Source organism: Cinclus cinclus, chromosome 19 (genome assembly GCF_963662255.1).
Source record: "Cinclus cinclus chromosome 19, bCinCin1.1, whole genome shotgun sequence".
Taxonomy (NCBI): Eukaryota; Metazoa; Chordata; class Aves; order Passeriformes; family Cinclidae; genus Cinclus; species Cinclus cinclus.
The window spans coordinates 6438783-6454947 of NC_085064.1; the positions used below are offsets into that span (position 1 = coordinate 6438783).

General features: G+C 47.8%; 1 protein-coding gene across 1 annotated transcript in view; it reads right to left on the minus strand.

Moving 5' to 3' along the window:
• Positions 1-16165, minus strand: part of COL27A1 (collagen type XXVII alpha 1 chain) — a 138982-nt gene that overhangs the window by 109488 nt on the left and 13329 nt on the right. Inside the window, exons 3-4 of the mRNA XM_062505443.1 lie at positions 14706-16132; positions 5623-5676 (exon numbers count right to left, since the gene is read on the minus strand). Coding sequence (XP_062361427.1) covers positions 5623-5676; positions 14706-16132 — 1481 coding nt within the window. The remainder of the gene's footprint in view (positions 1-5622; positions 5677-14705; positions 16133-16165) is intronic.

Sequence of the window (16165 nt, forward strand, 5' to 3'; positions counted from 1 at the left end):
CAGAAGGAGGGGAGAAGGGAGGGAGAATCCAGTCACAGTTTCTCGTGATTAAAAGTGTGATAATGAAAACAGAGACTCTTGATACAAAACAGAGCCTTCACCACCCAGTTCAATGAGTCTGACAAGAGTGTATCCAGTGTAATCCAGGCAAAGGAGGGTCACAGACTCATCCTGTCCCTAAAGACTGATGTGTTCTGATCCTAGTGGAAGTGGCCACATCCTGGTGATGCAATGATAATGGGAAGTCCAGTCCGGCAGGGAGGAAACTGCTGTGACCAGTTCTGGGGTTTGTGTTAGACATCTGAAAGTGCTCTTGCAACTGTGGGGAGAAAAGGGTGTAGTCTGCCAGCAGTCAAAAAAATTGTAAAAAAGAATTGATCTTGATGTGTTCCAACATGGTGAGTCCTGAATTTGGGATACCACCCACATTCTTGGCAGAGGAGGAAGATGCTGTGTGGCACAGTTAGATGGGCTGAGTAACAAAAGGTGCAGGATAGCAGCTGCCTCAGGAGCTGTCAGCAAGAGTTAATTGCTATATTGGATTAATTCACCACTCCCACCTAGAAATTTCGATTCTCCTAAACATATTTATCATCAATGCATCAGTTTTGCTCCTCTTATCTACACACAGGGCAGGACAATGCTGAGACCACTACATGAAAAAAAAAAAAATCCCACTGCATGTGTCACTATTTGTTTAGGTGCTCATTTCCCCACCCACTTTGGCTTCCCATATCTGCTGAAACAATCCAATCTAGCAGCAGGCAGACTTGCATCTGAAAGCTTCCAAGCCTCGTGCCAGAAACTCCATGGAAAGTTTTACCAAGGGGCAGCAGCAGCCCAAGGCCACTCCGTGGCACGGAGACCAGAACAATCCCTGAATGTGCTCTCCAGGCAAGGAGGGCTTTCCATCTCCTTGGAATGTCTCCTACGTGAAAGATGCTGCTTGAGAAGGACACTGAGTCACCCAGTCCAGCCTGGAGATGGGACCCTGCTCACAGAAGTGCTTTTATGCCGAGTGGTTCACAGCCCACAAAACTTAACAAAAGTCTAACTGTGAACAGCTCCCCCCAGCCCTCCAGCATTCACAAGGAAGAGGAAAAAAATCCTACCAACTCCTGCTAAATGCTAGAGGACTCCAGTCAGAGGAATGACCGCTCATTTGAAACTCATTATGTCTTGGGGTTTCACTGTGTAAAGCAACTTTTTCTGCTTCTGACCTACAGATCCCACTGTGACCTCTGGCTTGCTGAAAAAGAGCTAAATATTTGAAGTGAAGCCAAGCAAACTGTTTCTTTAAACACTTTTCAGAAACTGGAAAATCTTCCTAATGGAATGAGGATACTGGGGAATCTCCACAGCTGACTGAGCTGCTTGTTTCAGGAGGGAAGCCCTGCATTTTGAAGGAAAGGGAGATTTTTTCCAACCACAGACCAAATGTAACAGGGACATGTTACACTGGGACCTCCCAGTCTTTCAAGCTGCTGTGGTTCACAGGAGGATGGCAAGTGCACCCTGAAGCATCAGGGAGTGCATATGTATTCCCTTCACCCATCCATTTGGGTGTCATTTGAGTTTAAATAAGCCAAGAGCAATTGCAGCACATCAGGCTTTTTATTGCTGATTCTGCCTCTGACCTGTTGTGTGAACAGGGATGAAACCCTTCTTTTCATCCCTGCATTTGCTCACCTGTTGGAGAAGGAGTGACTTGTAGTAGGACCTGGCTTCCTGAATTATTTTTTTGGAAAGTTTGACTGTTGTTCTTTTCTTGCTGTCCTTGGGGCTGAGCAAACAACCAAGGCCAGGTTGAAGCAAGGTGGTCTAGTGGAAGGTGTCCCTGCCCATGGTGGCAGGTTGGAACAAGATGATCTTTAAGATCCCTTTCAATCCAAACCATCCCATGAACTGGACTCCTGTCTGGAGTGTACCTGAGACTTGCTGTTTCTTTCACGTAGAGACAAAACAGGTAAGTGGAATTCCCACAGCCTCATCTGGAGGGCAGAGTTTATTACCAAGTGCCAGCACATCTCTGCAGACCTGCTCACACCGTGGGTGCTTTGCTGGTCAGACTGCACCAGTGGAACCAGTCACAATTTGTGGTGGATGCAGATGTGCTGCCCAAAAGCCCTCATGCAGACAGCTCTGGGTGAAGCTCACAGAGCCCGTGGGGAGGCAGGAACAAGCTACAGTGGTGAAGGAATTACTGCTCCAGCAGGAGCCCTTTGTTGACAGCTCCTTGTAGAGCCTGTTGGCACATCCCTGAGAGCAAATCCCAGCCCCAGCTTCCTCCTCCCTGGGAGACCCTGGTGTTTGAAGAAATGCAAAGGTCAGAAATAAAAGCTCAGCACTCACGGGGGTGTCAGCACAGAACTGGGGGTGTCACCCAGTGCACCCCCAGTGGCACCACTCACCCTTACCACCATGGAAAAGCCTCCTGTGACTTGCCTGGCATTTCACATCTTGCAGATCTGGGGATATCCTTCATTTCTAACACTGCCATTGCCTTGGGTCTTACACAGACACGTGGTCAGGCACATGGCACATTTATATAAGGACAAAGAATGTGCACAGACCTCTTCTTATGTCTCAAATTCTTTAATGCAGACATGAGAGCTGAAAACCATCCTAGCTGGATATAGATGGAGAAACCCTTCCTGGAGAGCACACACAGCACTGCAGCAATATCTCTGCAGATTGGAGAGCTCCTGAGATTGGGTTATTAGCCATTCCTATTGCAATTTTAAACTAATTTCTCTTGGAGTCCTTCAGGAAATAATAGTTTTCACTTCTTATGAAAATGAAAATTTGCTTTCATAGCTGCAGAGAGCAGAGCACAGGAATAGCCTGAATCTGTTTCAGTGGGCCCCTGCTGCTGGAGTGATAGGATATACAAATAATTCCATACTCCTGAAATGGGGATTGGCTTTTAAGAATGGAAGAATTGTAATTTTCAACAAGACTACCACACTATCCACTCTGCTACCCTGCCTTGGATTGTTCTTGAATGCTGAGGTATGTCCCCATCAGAACCTGTTCCATGCTGATACGGAGTGTGGGATGTGTTTTTGCAAAGCAGGTGGCATTGCCTACATGGAAGAGCCACCCTCACACTAGACAGGCAGGTCTGGTGATACTCATCTGCTGGAAATCAGGAGACAGATCCATGGGACCAGCCAGATTTTTCTCGCAGGCTCTCACCCACCACAGTCTCATTCTCAAGGCAAAGGCTAATCAGAGATTTCATTTCACCCTGACCAATATGGGGTGGAAATTCTGCACTACACATCAGCATGAGGCAACTTCACAGCTACAGAAAGTCACAACTCAAATGCTGCTACTGGATTTTCAAATGTGCCAGGCAACTGCATAAGCATTAATAACAAAAATTATGCAAGTTACAACAAGGGCAATTACTCTCACGCATGAGGCCATAAATTGCACTGGTGACAAAAAGATCCTTCCTTTCCTCTGCATCCAGCACTGCAGAGTTGCCTGCAATGTTCACCTCTCCTCTGCAGCTCCAAACTTGGGCTGTAGCCTGATGGGACATCTCATGGCTTATCTGTGGGCTGCTGCAAGAACTCTGCAGCTGCTTTTTTGGAGGATCAGGTTAGGAGAGATAGAACATAACCCCTGCAATGTTGCACATTTATTTTTAAGATTTTCAAGCACAACAAAAACAAAAGATGCAAGAATTCCCCTAAGCCTGTCTAAGTTTCTGGCAGCTCCACTTTCCAATGAAATCCATAAACCCCAAAGAGACACAAGAAAAAAACTACCAGGAGAAACACATCCCAAAGTCAAAACACTTCAGGCACAGAGGAGTCTTGTCTCTGGTGCTCCAGGCCAGACATTCACAGAGTGACCCTTCTGCCCCCTCCCAAAATTAGCACAGCCTCTTTGTAGAGGTCTGAGCCAAGCCAGGCTCAGCTGTGCTGAGCACTTCCTAACTGGGAACTCTTTCCTGGACCAATTCTCAGCACCTCTGGCAGGGACTGAGCTCAGAAACCCACTGTTGCTTATTGTCTTTCAGAGGATTATCTTAAATATAGGATGGAGCATGCAACAGCTGGAGAATACCAGACAATTATGACACAGTTTTCATGATGCTATTTCCTTCAGAAGAAACTTGAGTGGAATTGGGATGTAAAGCTGAAATCTGGTCACTCATATAGCAGGCAGGGGATGCAGCTGGAGACTCCAGACCTGGAATTTAGTTTGCAAACCACAGGATTGCCAGAAGTAACACAAAAAAACCCCACCACCCCTCATAAGCAATGAGCTGGGGTAGGAACCAACTTCCAGCTTTAATGGGGATGCCAAGAAATGCAAACTCTGGGCAATCTACTGATGTGGGAGCTGCTTGGGCACTTTTCACAGAAGATATCAGGGTTGATGCTTCACTAAAAAACATCTCTAACATGGAACAGATTGTCCCATCCATAAACTCGAGCCTGGTGTTGCCTAACCCTGCTCACTTACAGCCCAAATCAGCTTTCAGGGCTGTTCACACAGGCCCAGGCTCCAGGGGTCCTGCAGACCTGCATTTTACTGTTGGAGAAAGGAGATGAGTTTATTTTTTGCTGGTGACTGCGAGATCTCACAGGAGCAGAACAAGTGTCCTGGGGGAATGCCGAGCCTCCCAGCTCTCAGCCTCTTGCTTGTTCTTTAAAGACATTACACGGGGCTTGAGTTTTAGCCAAGTATGTGTGAGGAAATCTCCCTCTGCTGCCAGGCCAGGATGCTGCCTGGATCACGGATCCAAATATTCCCTTCTTCCAGCCCGGGACACTCGCACCTTCGGATTGCCAGCGCACACCAGTGCAGCGCTGAGGAAAGGGGCTCCATGGCTGTGCCCTGTGGGACAGCGCTGTGCCCCCAGGAAAACAGCACCGTGCTGCCAGGAGAGCAGTGCCAGCACTCCAGTGTATCCAGGTCAGGCACGCTGCCCAGCCCTGGGAGAGCCAGGCCAGCGCAGAAGGCTTTTCTCACAGCGAGCTGCAGCACTCAGCTCCAGATGTTCCCTCAGCACAGCACTCAGTGTTCAAAGATCTGCATCAGAATTTCATTTGGGGGGGAAGAAATTCTGTGAGAACCACTGCAAATTCCTGAACAGATAGGGCATTTTGCTTTAGAGGTTGAAAAGGAGGCAGAGAGCAGGTCTCAGTCTGGGGAACAAAAAACCTCATCTCTGTGTGTGTTGTGTTCTTGGTCCTGGACTGTGGTCCCACTAATGAAAGACCTTGAACTGAACAATTTGTGAAGCTGGGGAGATTGAAGGAGAGTACAAAAAGCAGCCAAAGCTAATATTCAGCAGTGGGTTTGCAAGAAGGAACAGGTACTGGAAACAAAATGAGACAGACAGATCTCATTCTTCTGACAACCATTTGGAAACATCCATCTCCAGCCTTTGCTGATGCCAAACCTTAGCTCAGGGAGGCTGCAAATCACCATTGTGTTCTCCTGAAAACCTCCAACAGGCAATGAGAGAGAAGGAGACCAGATTTCAACAGAGAGGGGCCTGAAGCAATCATTGTTCTTCCACAGGAACTAAAACAGCCCTTGGAACAGCAGGACAAGCAGATTCAAATACAAATGGAAGGAAGTTTTTAATGCACTTACTCGAGAGCCTCTCTTGCCAGGGGGTCCTGGTAAACCTGGCAGACCAGGTGGGCCCTAGAAAAACAAGAAGAGGTATTAGTGATGGTTCTATAACAGGATGGTGCTCCTGACAGTGCTTCCCTGCCAGAGACCCATAACACAATCATTTGGAGAAGACCTGGGAAAAAGGGCCAATTACAGCACCACAGCCAAAATTTCCCTTCAACTTACACTATTACTATAAAGGGATAAAAAGCCACGCACAAAAACATCTGCAGGAACGTGTATTTCCATAGAGAGGAGACAGAGCATCCCCAGCTTTCTGCTGCAGCCTGCATTCCCAGGATCACAGCTGTGTCTGGTGCTTCCCCTCTCCTGGACCTGTGCTGTGTCATAGGGGTAACACAATTGTCTCCCAGCGCTGGATTTTCCTGCTCTGTGTTAGCACTTCAGCAAGGGAAGCACACTGTGTGTTCTAATCTCCATCAGCTGCACACATGCAGCTCTTGGTATTCTAGGATCCTACACGAGTTACAACATAATCTATGATTATGTGTAACCCCAGCACTTCATATTTTAGAGCAGCGTGTTATAAAATGTAATAAAATTGGTGCCAGTGGTGGAAATTCCTAAATATGGTTCTGTAGCAAAGGAAAGGGCGAGTCATACACATCAGAGTAGTCAGGGCTCTTGAAAGAGGGTGGAAACAAAGTGGAGATATCAGGAGTCCAGCTGTGCACTGATCTGAAACAGGTCTGGGAAAAAATACATAACCAATGAGGTTTGAACTCCTTTGAATTTGCTAATCTATTTATTCTTTTTTTCTCAATGGGCTGGAGAATTCAGATTTCTGGAGAGCCATCTGCAACTCCTAGTAACTCCTCAAAACTTATTTTCTTCCAAGCCAAACATGTCTGACAAGAATAACTGTTAATTAAAGTGTCTCCCAGAGGATTTATATTCTGGTAGTTTGCTACAAAAGACAAGTTCCCACTCACTGCATTCAATGAGGAGACACATCCAGAGCAGCCAGCTGAAGGGTGTTTGGAAGGCAGCCTGAGCTCTCTGACTGCATGGAGGGTGGGACAGGAGGTCCCAGGAACAACATTCCATAGGGATGAAGGTGAAGTGCATGGAGCAGGTGCAGGATGAGCCCCATGGACACATTCTGGCCTTGCTCCTTTCCCACTGGGACATTCCTGTGGGATCTCCTCCCTGCACAGCACCAGGCTGGCCCTGCTGCACAGAGCTGCTCAGGCTGGTAAAAAAATCTCATGATCTCTACAGCAGGTCCCAGGACTCATCAAGGGCATGATTCAGTAAGAAAAAAATCGACTCAGGAGATCCCTACTCTAAATCTCATGCCCAGGAAAAGATTTTGGAAAGAGAAAACTTGCCTGAACCATACAGGTAACCCATGGATAAATGCTCCCCTGATATTACCAACCCTCCCACACATAAACAGCACATTAAGTTATGGAAAAAGTGATCTATTTTAAGAGTCAAACTTGGCACAGTAGAAAGAAAAGTCAAGGGAGGCATAAACAAAGCTCCAATCAATAGTAATTTTACCCCTGTAGTAAAGATAACAAGAAAAGACTTGTTTTATTAGAGCCTACACAGCACAGAACAGCTGATGTCCCTCACTGTGACACACAGGAATGGACTTCTGTCACCATATGACCCACAGCTGCTGCCCAGCCCTGCCTGCCCTGGACATGTCCAGCCTCCACAGTGTGGGACACTTCTTCATCTGACCCCTCTGCCAGCTGCATATTGCTGGAGAGCACAGTATTACTGGTCTTTGTATTAACAACCCTCATTGATACAGCTGACCCTCATTTTAGCAATATCCCAGTGTTTTAACCTGCCATTGTGCCAGCTCAGGGCCCCGTGCATAATGCAATTATACAGCTGTGCAAATAGACACGTAATTGTAAGGGTTTTTTAAGCCTCATGTATAATTGTGCTCCAGAATCTTGGCTTTTATTAAAAATATCCCCCTGCCCTTTTAGTTGGGATGATAACTATCAAACAATGAATCCAGTGCAACTGAGGCAGCAATGGTTTTAATAGAGTTTATCAGAGATTAATCCAAGTCATTAATCTCTCCTCCACCAAAACCCATCCCCATTTACACCCTTAGAAAAAGTAAAAGAGGAGATGCAACTGTCTGAGCATGGTGTTCCCCAAGTACCAGAATTGAGGTGACCTTTTCCACCTTCCTGCTAGCAGCAGCTGCAATTGTACTTGGCCACTTGAGAAAAACCTTCTCCAAAAATGTGGGGTGCTCAGAACAGACTGAAACTAATACAGAAATAAGGTGAGAGTTAATACCATTACCGGAGTGGGAATACAGAGTTGAGTTCTAGCTGGGAAAGCATGGAGCAGTAAGTTCAGAAGTCCCTGCCACTGTGCTTTAATTTGTCATTCCTTCGGATTTATCTTTTCCTTTCTCGAGGAGTAGAGGGATAAGGCGATGGTGGGATGACTGGCTAAAAGGTGCCAGCCACACCAGTAACTGCAGAAGTTAAGAATGTGACCACTTTTAAATTTGAAGCCAGTCAGGGTGGAAGAGGACTGGGGCAGTGGATGGACACAGGCAGTGGTGAGAAGTGTCACACTGTGAGGACACTTGGTACTTCTCACACTTCTCAGTTCCTTGGTAGCTGGGTAGGATGGGACATGGACTGTGCCTTCCTAGTGACCCATTTCCCCTCTGCCTCTGTATCCCCCAGCCCATGTTCTCACACAAGAGCCCCAGGCTCTCGGACAAGAGCAGCACATCCCACAGCTGGCTTGGCCTGGGGAGAGCAGAGCTGAAATGCACACAAGGAAAATGCGCATCCGGAGAGGCAGCCAGAGGAGAATGGGCCTGGATCAGGGCCCAGCTACTTACAAATGATGGATGCAGCCCCACTCCAGGCTCAGGGCTCTCCAGGGAGAGCACGAGATGTCCATCAGCAAGGTGCCCAGAGCCTGCCTGGGGGGATGCCCACCCAGCCCTGCCCTCACCAGAGACAGAGACACCCTCACCCCAACTCAGATCACACAGAGCCTCCAGGGACCTCCACTGTCCATTTAGGGCACCCCTGGGGAATTTCATCAGGAGCAGAGGGGAGGGCTCCAAGGGGCAGGAAGATTTCCTGCTGCTGGCAGCAGGATGAGGACATCAGGGCTCTGCCCCTGCCCTCCCATTGCAGGGGTTGGCAAAGCTGAGGCTCCTCTGGTGAGCTACTGCTCCTGGCACTGCAGCTCGTGTGTCTCTGGCTCCTTGCCTGCTCCTTCTGCAAATTGATGGCAGAGAACACCCACCCTGTTATCACACAAAGCAAGATCAGAGATCAAGGAGAAACTCAGCAGCAGCAGCATATACTCTCTCTCTTCTCAAGCCAAACAGCTGAGCTGTTAACCAGCCTGAACAGTTCCTGAAGCAGCTCATGGCAGCCACAATAAAGTTTAACCCTTCTCAGTTTCCCACGGTAGCATTAGCAATGATGACCGATCCCACCAAACGATTATGGGATTTATTCTAAGCTGCTGCTGGGAAACTTTCTGGTGCAAAAGGGACTTTTTTTTTTTTTTTATCTTAGCTCTCTGAGATTCAAATTGCAAATGGAAAATTAAGCGAACTTGTCTAAAAGGAAAATACATCAGACCCTGAGGATAAGGGAAATCTTGCCATTTCTTCTTGCTGCTAATTTATACCTCAGCCTCTCCCACACTGTGACCCCCCTCGCACTGCTTCCTCTGCCCACAGCAGTGCTGCAGGGAGCAAGGTGCCTTCTGAGCTCCAAACTCAGCAAGGCCAAACCTGCTGTGGAAGGTTTGAATTAAAGCACACTGAGTACAAGAACTGGTGCTGGAAATTGGGAAATGACTCCTGAATCAATGACTATCCTGACTCCTGGTCAGATAGCAAAGGATTCCTGTAATTGTTTCCCCAGGAGTGAGTACTCATCCTGGCAGCACAGAGCTGAGCTTTCCCAGGAAACAATTAAGCTCATATTCTAGGGCACACTGACAGATGGACATATTTACTTTAGGGTCTTCCCGAGGTATTTCTGCCCAGCCACTGAGAAGTTCTCCTGCGTCCAAGAAAATCTGTTTCAGAAGTGAAAAACTCTGCTAGGGCTGAGGAGAGAAGAGAGAATATTCTTCTTTCTCAGGTGCTAATGCCTGTGGTAAAAGTCAACTTATAAAGGAGTTCAGAAAACACACCAAAAGCTTATCCCCATATTGGCACCATGTTCTGAGCAGTGAGTGACATTCCCCCTGCAGATAAAGGACCTGAATTCTTTTCTTCCAAGAAGAAAAGAAATATTCCTACAGGAAAAATGGCCACAAACTGCCACAAATCTGCCCTTTAGCCTTGTACATCTGGGAAGCACCAGCAAGGAAGGACAGAACAGCTACAGGGACAGTGCTGGAATTCAAAATTCCCTGCTCAGGAGAATAGAAGAGGAGAAAAACCCTCATCTTCAACAGCCTGCCAACCTCTCCTCACCTCCCTGTCATTGCCAGGCACTGCACGGCTTCAAAAACTGTCTGAAACAAAGCTAGAATTTTAGAGGGGGAAAAAGAACCCAACACTTTGGTTACTTTCTTCTCCAAGGCAGGCTTATCTTATTAAAATTTGGACATGTCTGGGTTTCAACCAGTCTGAAAACAAAAAGCTCTCATAATTCTGGCAGGAGCTGAGCTGCTGGTGTAGAGCCAGTGTTGTAACACGATTTCCGCACTAGGCACAGATGTTTGCTCTGGGTCTGTGCAACACCTATCACACAAAGGTCCTTGTCCACCACTGGGCTCCTCACAGAGCAGCACAACACACAACAAAATATGAATGTTCCAGCTTGATGAAAGACACTTTTCTACGGAGACTTTTCAGGAACAGGCTCTGCTGGGGGTACTTGGGACACTGGAGCAATCCCAGACCTTGGAATGCAGCCTGAAAGGCTGGGAAGGAACAGAGGGATCACCTACTCTACTACTCACTTTCTATTTTTAAAAATGTATGAAAATACTTGTGTATATCTGTACAATCCTAGATCCCTTGCAGTATGTTTATCTCAAACACACCATCAACTATCTCTCTTCGAAATTAACTTTATTTTACACAAATAGACCTTTCTGATGCTTGGTCATTTGCCTGCAAGATTTCCCTTCAGGGATATTTCTGGTTAAATCACCAAAATCTTTTGATCCAATTATGTGAGAACAAGGATAAAAACTTTCTCTGTGCACTATACAGAGCATGCAATCTCCCTTTTTTTATTATTAATATGACTCATTCATTAATAGCTATTCAAACACATTGTGTGCTCCTTAATTTATCATGGACTGGCAGCTCAAATAGCCTTTTCTGGTGAGAGGAGGACTGGAATTAGGCACTTCATATATTTTATCAGCATTTCCAGCCACCTCTCTTCCCTGCCCACTGATTGAGTTGGCTGGGATTGCTTCTTTAGGGAAGGAGCCGTGCTCCAAGACAAACTGCTCGTGCAGAGGATGGCAGCTGGAGCAGTCTAGACTGGGAAAACACATGTGCCTTGCAGAGAGGGAGACAGGCAAAGAGGGAGGGAGAGGGAGCTGCCTGCCAGGCAGCACCATTGCCTCCAACCCAGAGCTCCTGGCCCCAGCCATGCGGATGGAGCCGAGGGCTGTGAGTCCCCCATCCTCTGACTGGGATATTGGGGGTGTCCTTGAAACACACTCCCTGTTCCTCAGTGCTTCCACAGCCTCTCAGTGATCCCAGCCTGCACATTCAGCATAAGGGGTGGTTTTCTTGCTCTAAAAATAACCCCTAGACTTGTCAAGAGGCTTGGCTGTAGGGAGGAAAAAGCTATGGAATTGCAGCTTTATATAGAAGGAGAAAGGTCTGACTTAGGGTATGCTGTACTAGACCCCAGCCACGCCAGGGCAAGGGGTTTAGCACAGCTTTACCTGGCATGTGGTGCTGGTGGGCAGGGGAGAGGCTACAGCAGCCCCCCAAAATCTCCCAGCCAAACCTGCTGCTGGTGTAGACAAGAAATGACACCCCATCCACTGGAGGGTTCAAATACCCATCACAACACAGCCTTAGCTCAAGACTTTGACATGCTCACAACATATACTATTTTTCAGCATGCATTTTTCTTTTGAGGGGGGTTTTAGGCTAATTCCAGCCATGTGCTGGGGTCACACTGCAGGGCCTGGAGCTCTGGAGCAAGGCTGGCTGAAGTGCTTTGGGCAGTGGGGATGATTCAGAGGGACTTTTGCCAGCTGCTGAGTCAGTGCCGCGTTACTGACTTCGCACGATATCTGGGTGTTCCTTTTGTTATTTCTCCCCTCCAAGAAAACCATAGAGCTGAGATCCCAAATGCTTGTGGTTATTAATGGTTCCCAAGATGTTTTTCTTTTTTAAGAACATATTGCCCTCCCTCCTCTAGATGCTCTGCAAACCCAACACTCCCAAAGAATTAATGCTCTGCCATGAGTTGCACGTGGGATGCAGCATCTCTGTTTCCTTTTGCACAGCATCCATGTGGTCCTTCAGGACAGATTAATAAATGGACGGTGCTAAATTTTGCTCCTAAATAAATCCTTTCAGTCCTTTGCTCACACTCCTCTAACCATCAAACCCTTCCTCTATTGTTATATGGGGCCTTTCTGCCCAGTTAAGATTATTCCACTGGTTATTTTAGTAGAATTCACAAAGCCTGAACTGCAGACACCGCAGAGCCTGAGTCACCCCTGCCTCGCACCATGGCTGCCATTGGGATGATCAGGGTGAACAATAGTCCTTTTTGTCTAGGTGGAAGGGTTCTGTGCCTGCCAGTCTGCCCAGAAATCACAGCCAAGGTGGCCCCGATACTTGCTGAAGAGGCAGAAGGCGGTTCCACCCCACACACCTCCCTGCCCAGGGTGACAATCTTCTCAAGGAGACCTTGTATCAGGCAGCAACTGGGAAAACTAATTAATCACCTTATCCTTCCCTCGGTGTGCCAGACAGCAGATGACATTCCCAGCCCACAGCCTGCCCTGGCCAGGCTGGGATATCACTGACCTCATCAGAAACGCCTGCCCGGCAGCACGGGGATGGCGCCAGGTAATTACTCAAGCACAGAACATTTATCAGCACTCGCACTGAAACATGCTCATCTGGCCATGGACGTGCTGCATGAATTTCTCAACATGTCATCCCCATTCCGATCTTTTCTCCTCTTTCCCTTCCCACGTCAGAGACATCCAAGGAAGCGTGGTACAGAGATCTCTGAGTGAGTCACAGGAGCTGTTGAGCACCGTGTGGCAGCCAGCTCCAGCCAAGCCATAACCTTTCCCTCCCCAAGCCCTGATTTTGTTTCCAGCAGTCAAAGAGAATAAGACCAGACAGAGCCTCAGAAAGTTCTCCTTCCCCTCGGTTCAGGACTCCAGTTGTTCTCAGACAGGATGGAAAAATCCTTCCATCCCTTCCCTCAGCCCTCCACAGCCTGAATCCATTTCTTTACTATGATTCACAAGCCTGAGAGAGATTTTCCACTCCAGTTCAATAACAAGCTCTTTACATTGCAGAGGCTTGGAGCTTGGTCACCCTCATGACATGTGAAGAGCAAGAAGGTGGCAGAGGTCAGGATTTTGGTGGCTTGGAGCAGGCATCCAGATTCACCCCTTAAAGCTAAGTGATGTTTCAAGGGAAATGCAGTACTGCTGAATTTCTTCTCTTGGAAATACGCCTGAAATGACTCTCCACAAAACACAGAAGTCTGCCCAAAGATCAAATTGCTAGAGCTTGTTCTGCCTACTCAGGGATTGATCAGAAATTCTCCAAGCACCAAGACTCCATCAGGGATGGGTGCCCACGCTCAACCCCTGCCCAGGCATCTCCTTCACCTCTCCCAAGCAGGAACCTGGGACCAAAACATCACCCTGGGTGGCTCCACACCCAAAGAACAGGGAGAGAAATCAGCACCCAGCTTTGAGATGGGACAGGAGGAAACACAAACTGCCAAGCTCCCACTGAGGACTTGGGGAGACCCCATCATTCCACTTTAGGTGTTACTTGCACCAAGGAGCAGCTCTGCAGAGACAAGCACTGGTCATTCCTTACACCAGCCTCAATATTTCCATTGTAAACTCTTCTTTCACTATTTTAAGAAGTCAGCTGTAAAAATTCCCTCTAGGCAGGATCTTGGCAACCAAGGGCTGTGTCTGGGAGAAAAACTTATTTTACATGTACAACCCCTCTCTCCTATTGACAGTTTGGGTTGGAACACCAAATCCCCCTAAAAGTTGGCCAGTTTAAAGATCATGTTTGCAATTCTCAAATTTGGAAAAAAAAAAAGAAAAAAAGAGAAAAGAACAGCCAGCAGATAATTAGTGGGGCCTGAGTGCCTTTAGCATTACAAAATATGTGTATGCTTTTCCAATGGCCAACACATACAACCTGAAAGGTTTTTTTGTTTTTTTTTTTAAATGTGGATTGCAGTAGTTAAATTTATAAAGGAAACTTTTTGCATATTTTAAGTGCAGGCTATGAGAAACAAAAAAGAGAACAAAACACCCAAGCAAAACTTATACCATAAAAACCGATGAGACTTTGTTTAAAAAAATAAATCCTGAAGCCATCTCTGCACTTGCCTTTGCTGGAACAGGGCACTATTCTAGATTTGTGAATATCAGATACAAATCAAAGTAATCACTAGTGCCAAGAAGCAGTTACCTTGAGGCATGTTTATAAGACATCTGGGTTTTCTATGGAAGATGACCAGAGATAAACCAAGAGTGTGGAAGATAGCCCCAACCTGGTCACTAAAATTTCAGCCAGCAATTTAAAGTAAAAGAAACTGTGATTTCTTTTATTTTGTTTTTTTTTCCCCTCCCCTTTCTTTTTAAAAATTTGACATTAAGCAGCACCTTTAACCACAAATGTTTCATGGCATCCACCATCACTGAACCCGCAGGCTCAAGCTGAGATTTATGCTAAAGTTGTGATGATGAGGAATGCAGCAGTCCTTGGCTGCCACACTGAGACAAGCTTCACAGAAACCCTTGGAGGTTGTGGTCTGCCAGCCCTTGAGCAGAGCTGTGACAGGGAATTGCCACCATGAAGAGCCTGAACATACCTGAGGTCCTCTCTCTCCTTTCACTCCTGGATATCCCAATAAAAATGGAAACGGAGTGGGTCCCAAGGCCACGAAGACTGGATAGCCATCGGTGGCAGCAGGGGTTGTGAGGTTGGAGGCCCGTGTCCTGGCTCTGGAGCTGGGTTGGGCAGAGCCCAGGGGTGGCTTGGTGTACACCAGAGGGATGATGCTGGGATCCACTCTCCTGGTGGAGGACGGCACGTGCTTCTTTGGAATGGGCCCACGGCTTGGGATCTGCTTTAGGGTGACAAGGTGGACACTGCTCGTTGTGTTATCAGTCACCCTCCTCACTGGCTGTACAGTACTGGGCACTTCAGGGGGCTCAGCGGTTGGTTTTTGGTTGATCTTCTTTTTGGTCTCTTGCTTGGACTCCTTCCTGCTGGCTGTGACCAAGCTCGGGCTTGTTGGTGGGGCCCTTCTGGCAGTGGGAAGGGGTGATTTGTCCCTGGGTGTGCTGGGAGTGGGCTGAGACACCCTGAGGGTTGTCCCCGTGCCCCAAGGGGACGGGGTGGGTAGCTGTGATTTGGTACTTGACAGAACAGGTGGGGCCACTGTGACCTTGGTGGCTTTGGTGGTCAGTCTCGGCCGTGATGGTGGGGTTGACAGCAACGTGAAGGCTGTTGCACCTGAACCCCTCGTCTTGAGGGGCGCAGTGACCCTGCCAAACTCCAGGACTGGGGCAGCAGTGGTCAGGTTTTTCAGACCCTGCAGTGAGGGCTCCGTAGGCTGTGGGGTACTGGGGGAGGCATTAGGATCCCTGGGCAGGAGGGGGATGAGTGGGGGCAAGTTTGGCCGGTAGGTATCTGCTTGCCTGCACTGTTTTTTCAGGTATTTACAGTAATGATGAGCTGCCTTGGCAGAAGGATAAATATCAAACTGGCAGATGGCTCCTTCAAACTGCACGGAGTGCTGGCTTATCTTCCCAAAGAGGAAAGATCCGTGAGGATCCAACGCCTCGTCCTTTTTAAAATGCAAATCCGCATGTACTCTGCGCTTCCCACAAGAAGTAAATAAAGTGACTGTCTGGCCACGAATGTTGATGGCCATATTGTGCCACTGGCCATCGTGGACATTGTAATCAAAATATACAGAGTGCTTGTGGCCCACGTACACGATGATCTTCCCGGGCACAAACTGGACCCCCAGCTGCAGTTTTTTCTTTTTGCTCCTGACAGCAAAGAGAAAAGCGTTGTTGATGCGGTGGGAGCAGAGGCTCAGCACCAGGAGCAGGTCAGAGCTGGAGCCTGAGGGGAGGAGGGTGCTGAGCGGTGCCTCCACATGGGCTCGCTGAGTGAAGATGACTCCTGATTTGAAAGGAATGACTCCTTGAGGAACTGTACGTGAGGAGGACCAGCCGCTCCATGGCCTTTTCCCTGACAGGCCCAGTCTTTGAAGAACATCCACACCTGAAAGGGAAGCACAAAGATTATGTGAGGTGC